The following is a 7400-nucleotide window of genomic DNA, read 5'->3' on the forward strand; positions in this document are numbered from 1 at the left end:
GATTATGGAGAAAAAGAAGGTAAGCTGGACTCTTCTCTCCTTCACCATCATAGGTGCCTGGGGTCTAAATGTAAAAGAGAAACTGAGAATTTGTCAATGACAAAGGTAGCAGATGTCTTTGTGATATCAAGACAGAAAAATATTTCTTTGAATGAATATAAATGACACTGGCTAGAAGGAAAGTGACTCACTCTTCTAAACCAATACATCTTTCCCTCCCCAGTGCAAAGATACTATTAGAGCGGGGCTGGGGGCATAGGGTGCACCTGTGGTCCCAGCTACTCTATTCAGGAGGCTGAGATAGGACAACAGTCCTATCATCAACAACAGTCTGGCCTTGACTTTTGGCAAGGATGAGTCCGGGCTGGTAGGTGGGGATCGTGGGAACAGTGGGAACGCAGTACATAAAAGCAGAAAAATGTTGAAATCATCATTGTCATTTGGGATATATTTTGAAATAGGAAAATTCTAGCAAAGGAACCACAAAGAGAAAGGAAGTCTGTACGAGAGCGTTTGCCAAAACAGAATGTGAAGTGTCACCTGATAAAAAAGACATATGAATGAGCTCAGAGCAAAAGTATTTGGTGGGGAAGCTAAAGCGAAAGCCTGTCTTTCATGGTCGGAGGATGGTGAGAGGCCATTGTTAATCCAGGTGCCGGCTCCATTCACACTATAGAGAGATCTGGCTTCTGCAGGGCGCTTGCTAAGATTTAATGTACAGCCGTTTTAACGTTATATTCGTTGCCGCTTTGCTTATGGATGGGAGGGAAATGCAGAAAACAATACTATCTGGTTTTGTTCATTCTCCAGCGCCACAACGCGCACGGGGGACAGTGCAGTCACCTGCACTCCTCGCCCACCCGCAGTGGCCCTGGAGTTTGTGCTTGTTGACGGCTGCTTTGGAACTGGGAGCCTTTACACAAAGTGGGCGCTCTCCCTACCCAGGCTGGATTCTCCTGGGGCAAACTGGAAGGGACAGAGAGGGGCGAGGGGCGGGCTGAGGCTACGGTGACCCTCCTCCCCCGGAGCCCCGGCCCCGGCCGCCTCGGCTCCTCCCCCGGACCTCTGACCGGTCCGCGCCCCGCCGGCGCCTCCCAGCCCAGAGCTGCGGCCGCGCAGGTCCCACCCGCGCCCAGGGGCCGGAGATGCAGCCCGGCGCTGCGCTGAACCTGCGCCTGTGGCTCTGCCTCGGACTCCTCCAAGGTGAGCGCCCGGGCCACAGCCCAACCCCCACTCCCGCTTAACCACCCCGGGCCCGCTGCGCACAGGGGCCTGTGATGAGACCGCAACGACGGGGCGGGCGGAGGGACGGGGCAGTTTGGGAACCTAGGTATGAGGACGCCCGCTGGAACCAGGGAAGTCATGGGAGCCGGGGGCTAGGGACCGGGACCGCGGGGAGCAGGAAAGAATGGGTGAGGACTGCAGCCGGGTCACGAACAGGGTGGCGGAACTATGACCAGGTCCCAGTCTTAAGTCTACGATCCGGAGTGAAATGCATCCTTAGCCTGGATCCTTCAGGTCCTTACTCAGTCCCCAGGAAGTCCAGGGCTCATTGCCTCTGGGTCCCGATCCTCCAGCGTGAATCATTTCCCCATTGATCCACACCCGACCCCGCACTTGGGTGCGCACTTCCCGACGCCTTGCGTCTGCACTGGAGATCGGTAACCTGAGGTCCCCCCAGAGGGCGTCTACCTTCTCCTGGGCTAGGACTGAGGACTTGGGACACCCCACCCCGCACCCCACTGCAGGAACCTTACAAATGATCCTAGATTCAAGTTGAAACCTAAGCCGAATCTTGAGTTCCTAGTTCCAGACCGATCCACGTCGAGGTGAAGGGCCAGGGCGTCCCGGGATTTGAGGGGATCTCTGGATTAGAAAGGATAGAAGATTTGAATCATAAAGCAGAGGCTGCAAGGAGAGCCTTGGGAACAGGGAACGGAAGGTTCAAGTTTGTGTTGAGAGCTTGGCTCTGCGGTGCTGAAGAGTCTCTGGAAGCAGAAGAGCTATATGGAGGGGCCAGGAAGGAAGCACTGGGGATAAGGCAAGGGATGAGCCCGGCATCCGCTCAGGATCTGCTGTCCCTAGAAATCCAAGGTGATTGGGTCATCACAGAGCCCCTGATGCTTGACGGAGACGTGCAGAAAGACCTCGGAGAGAGAAACCTGTATATCTGTATGCCGTAGAAATTTACTTTGAATGTTTCATCTTTTATTCCCACAAGAGTACGAACCCTTTTTTATATAAGGGGGGAACGTGTAACCTCCCAAGGTCCTCAGGAGCCGGCAGGGAGGGAACTAATTAATGCAAGTTTTGATATTGGAGCCTCGCTCTCAGCTCGCACCCTGTAGCACCCTATCCGGTCAGACAGGGAAGCTGAGCGGGATGTGATTGAATCTGTGTAGACACTGAAGGATGACTGGACTTTTGGCTGTTTCTTGCTCCACTGCTCCAACCCTGGATAACGCTTCTCGCCAGTGTTCAGGATATGTTTGTTAAGCGAGTGAATGTGTGGAAGAAGTAAACAGGGCTCTAGCTGGACAAGATGGATGAGGAATGAGACTTCCCTGGGCCCAGGAGACCTCCCACATTCAGCCAAGAAAGGTATCTGAGGCTCCGGGAGGTTACATTGGCTGGAAAGTAAGCTGTGCAAATTCTTCCCCCTCCCCATTGCTAGAATCCTGGGGTAATTCCGGTCTGAAAGGAAGACAGGTTGCAGAGGTGCAAAGAGCAGCAGAGGTCTGTAGAAATGAAGGAAGGTGGGAGTGCTCCCTGAAGTAGGCACCCATGACCTTTCGGGCTGTGAAGAGGAGAGGAGATAGTTTGATAAGATGGCCTAGCATGGGTGGGGAATGTAGGGAGCAGGGCTGCCAATGTAAATAGAGACCAAGCCTCCCTGAGCCCTGTGCCTGGTCCCATTCACTCCTGGTGAAAACCGATCCAGGAGCTCCCAGCCTGGTGGGGGATGCTGTGTCAGGAACAAATCTCTAAGTGCAGAGGATGGGGTGAATAGCTCCGTGGTAGGGTATAGAAAGAAAAAAATCCCTAAGAGCAGGCAAACGGGAGTAGGAGACCTGTGTGAAGCCTGGGGACCCTAAAATGAAGCCCTCAAGGGCAACAGACTCACACTTTAGTCTTAGCTGTGCCCCAAAGTCCTTAAGGTGTGTCCTGAGATCTCCTTTCCCCACTGAGCACCAGTGTCCTGCCTGTGTTCAGGGGGCAGGCAGGCAGGGAGGGAGGGGCTCCTTGGACTTGGGCTTGGCGTGGTGTCCTGATCTAGTTCTATAACCCAGCAGGATCCCTGTAGAAAAGGGCAGATGACAGCTTTAATAAACTCTGTCTCGGGATTTTAGTCTGGAGGGAAGCTAGCAGGTGACACAGAGGGACTGCTGGCTTCATCTAATGATGGTCTGCCTTGCCATGGTCTACATCAAACGTGGCTGCCTATCTCTCTGATATTCCTGCTCTTAGGTATAATCCAGGTCCAAGACAGTGGGATCTACCTGTTTCTGTGGCCTTCTAGTCCTAGCTCAGAGCTCTGGGGGACTGAAATGTAAGTGTCTCTCAGAAGCAGTGTAGCAAAAGGGGCCCTGATCCCTCATCAAAGCCAGGCCTGAACAGTGTGGTGAAAAGTCTGGCAAACTTCCCAGCATGTCAGAGAAAGAGACTGTGACTCTGTGCAGCTACAGCCACACACACACATCACCTGCTCAGGATGGCAGGAAGGACAGGGGCACGACCCCATCCTGCAGGGTTTTCCAAGTGCCAGACTGAAGTGGCATTGGATTTCTGAAGCATGAGGATGAACGTGCTCAGAGACACCCAGCTACTGCCTGTGGGCTTCACAGGAAGCCAGTTGTCACCACCACGACCCTTTACTGCAGTTTCTCATGTTGTGGTGACCCCACCCCACCCCACCCCAACCATAAAATTATTTTAGTTACTATTTCATAGCTGTAATTTGTTACTGTTGTGAATTGTAATGTAAATATCTGATATGCAGATGGTCTTAGGAGCCCCCCCAAAAGGGGTCACAACCCACAGGTTGAGAACCACTGATATAGCGACTTCTGGAAGGAGTCTGCAGAATGTCAGTGAAGGGTATTCTGAGCAGGGTGAGGAGCACTTCACATGATACCCAGAGACAGGAATGCCAGACAGAGACAAGTGAATGGTCAGATGAGGCTAGCTAGATCTTGGGGGTGGTTGGTTAGGGAGTGATGGAAGAGCTGACAGGAGTGACATAGATGACTGTCCAGGCGAAGCAGGGACCTACAAGTGAATTGGACATTGGGAAGTAGGAAGAGGGAGGCTGTGCTACAGGACTCTGGCTTAACCAAACGGGTGGGTGATAAGGTCATCCTCCTGAGGAGGACCCCAGGAAGAGGAACTCGTGTGGAGAAGCAAGGTCTCCAGGTGTTACTGACAACTGGTGTAAGAGCGTCATTGGGCCACCAGCCTAAGCTGAGGGAGGATGGGCAGGAGAAAGCTGGTTCTGTTTCATAAACTCCAGATGTGCAAGCAAGTAATACTGACACCCATGAAGGTGGACATAACCCTGATCCCAAAGGCGATCTGTGCCTCAGTTTCCCCTCTCCACAATGGTAATGACACTACCTAACTGGCAGGGTGAGCATATAAATGGGAATAGGGTGTGTGAGCAGCATGGTGCTGCCCGGGTGCGCAGAAAGTGCTAAATATGCATTTGCTTTTATTGTTGTAACAGGATGTATCGGCATAAGCAGAATTTGGGGGGGGGGTCAAAGTGCGTGAACAGTTTTTATTACTGCTGCATGTGCTGCTGCTTCTCCACATCCTTGCCAACCTGAGGAAGGTGTGTTTTCAATTCTTGATCATCAGATGAGTGGACGCTTATGTGTTCCCAGGTTCCTGTTTGTCCTGTTGATGTTAGATATGGTCTAGGGCTGAGGGTCCCATCAGGACAGAAATGCAGGAGAGCAGTTGAGAAGGATCAGGGAGCACAGAACAGGATTGAAGTCCCCAAGGTATGCCACTGTGCAGAGGAGATGGGGTCTGGACCTTTTTCTATGACTTCACCACCCACATCATTCTCTCTCTCTTCCATCTACCTGGTTTTCAAAGTTACATGTGGGTCGATCGTTTGCTAATAGGTCTACAAACCCCAGATCAGCTCACAAAAACACTCTCCCTGGTCCCCATGGAGCAAACCTGTCCCTAGCACCCTCCCTGAATGCTGTGACTCAACACAGAATGACTGGCCGGCAAAGCAGCCACAGCCAAGCCCTCAGCAGAACTATAGTAGCCATGAGTCAGTCACTGTGTATTCTAAACTTGTAGTGGTTCTGGGAATGCATTGCAGTACTTGTGATCTGCCACTCATAGTAATCTTGGGAGGAATCTGCACCTCACAAGGGGACAATATGGAACTTAGAGAAGGGAAATGAAATCTGGTCCAGGCCATTGTGGTGAAGAACCAGCCAGCTCCAAGCATAACTCGCCCCCCTCCCCCCTCCAAGGGCAGCACCTTCTATCTACCCTGGCAGCTCCTGTCCTACACATGGGAAAAGGGACACCGATGGCAATTTGACCCTTGAGCTCAGAAGCACAGAATGTTGGTCAGCTCAGGACTCCAGGATAGAACACTCCTGCCATCTCCCTGCCAAGTTTCTGCACAGCCCCCCTCCCCCCCCCGGCAGGGGATGCACAGGGGCAGCCCTAAGAGCAGTGCTCTAGAACTTGAGTTCAACCCAGCCAGCTATGTCCCCTTACATTCCACCACAGCTTGTCTGTAGTCTGCAGCTGGCCATCTTTGTCCTCCTGGGCACAGCTGCCTAGAGATTCATGTCAGTCTAACACAGGCAAGCCTGTTTTCCAAGTCAGCTCGGGGCAGAGCTCCTGATAGCATTCCATGTCAGTCATACTATACCTAGGGACTTAGAGGTGAGCTGCTAACATCTCAACCCTAGGCACTATCACATGACACAAGCCATCCTTAAGCTGCAGGTCAAGGCTGAGCTGCAAGTGTTTCTTTAAGCCTCACTTTCAGGGAAGCTGCACAAGCCTTGGAGCAGCAGTAATTCTCCAGGTGTAGACAAGGCAGACAGAGGACATTGCCTGAAGCCAGGCAAGGGATGGGTCAGCTTGATGTGCTCAGCCAGACTGTGAAGAAATGCAAGCTTTCAGGAGCCAGACTGAGAACATCCACAGCTCCAGGTGGCCTATGGGAGCCAGATATGGGGCCCTGAAGCAACAATGTCCCTCTGTGCTTAGAAGTGGGCTAAAGGCCATGGAGGCTGCTGGGCACTGAGGAGTAAAACAAGTGCTCAGAGTGACAGAAAGGAACAAACAGACATTAAGGATGAGGGTGAAGAGGAGCCTCAAAGGTGTGCCTGTTGGTTGGTACCTTACTCTGTCACACCTTGGCCCATCCCAGAACCTGTGTAGCAGCTCCCCTAAAACACCTCCAGCCTGCCCTGCCAAGAAAACCAAGACTTTTTACCCTCTGAAATTCTAGCATAGTTCCTGGGCACATTTATCAAGGAGATGACCGTCCCTTGGTTCCAGACTTCTGTGTCTTGTATCTCTTCCTATAGACATTCTTCATATTTTCTTTCCATCTGGGTCCACCTAGGTAGGACTATGGGACACACCCAGTCCAGGAACATCCACAGTAGAGAAAGAATCCTCACTGTCTCTCAGATGTTCTTGTGTTAGGTTGTGTCTTCCCTGCTTCTCCAGGGAGATGCTTTTGAAAATGTGTCTTGGCTGGGTATGGTCGTACATGCCTCTGATCCCAGCACTTGGGAGGCTGAGGCAAGAGGATAAAGAATTTATGGCTAGGCTTGGCTACATGAAACCCTGTCTGAAAAGGAAAGGAGGGGGAATAGTCAGCCCTTTAAAGAAGTTTGCTAGCTGTAAACTGGGCCATCAAACTCAATAAATAGATGAATAGGAAGCAGAAGAGGGGTGAGGGAGGGAGCTTGCCCACATGGCTTCCTCCATAGGCTTTTCCATCTGAGAGGCTCACTAAGGCTTTAGATGAGGGATTCAGAGGAGGGGAAGACACTTTCTGGCCTGAGCATCTTTGCCTACTGCCAAGGCTCCAAAGCAGGGATGGATCTAGGCTCAGATAGACTTGGGCTGCCCTAAAACAGCTACCTGCTACTTCCGTTTCCTCATTACTGACTGGACTCAGGATCCTCCCCTCCCTCTGAGGCTCATGTGATTACTAAGTGAGATGCTATTGACCTGGCCAGTGCCAAACCCTTAATCCGCCAAAAGTCTTCCATACCACCTGCTTGGTCCTCAGCTAGATGCCAGCTTTGCCCTGGGAGTGGTTGCACTGCAGTCTCTTGAGCCTGACACCAGGGTCTCCGTGACTCAAGGCTGGAAGGTGCCCCCAGGACTGCTGACAGCACAGA

General features: G+C 52.1%; 1 protein-coding gene across 1 annotated transcript in view; it reads left to right on the plus strand.

Moving 5' to 3' along the window:
• Positions 1–1118: 1118 nt before the first annotated feature.
• Positions 1119–7400, plus strand: part of Flt4 (fms related tyrosine kinase 4) — a 40939-nt gene continuing 34657 nt past the window's right edge. Inside the window, exon 1 of the mRNA XM_029483535.1 lies at positions 1119–1203. Coding sequence (XP_029339395.1) covers positions 1146–1203 — 58 coding nt within the window. The 5' untranslated portion in view covers positions 1119–1145. The remainder of the gene's footprint in view (positions 1204–7400) is intronic.

This window comes from Mus caroli, chromosome 11, assembly GCF_900094665.2.
Source record: "Mus caroli chromosome 11, CAROLI_EIJ_v1.1, whole genome shotgun sequence".
Classification (NCBI taxonomy): Eukaryota; Metazoa; Chordata; class Mammalia; order Rodentia; family Muridae; genus Mus; species Mus caroli.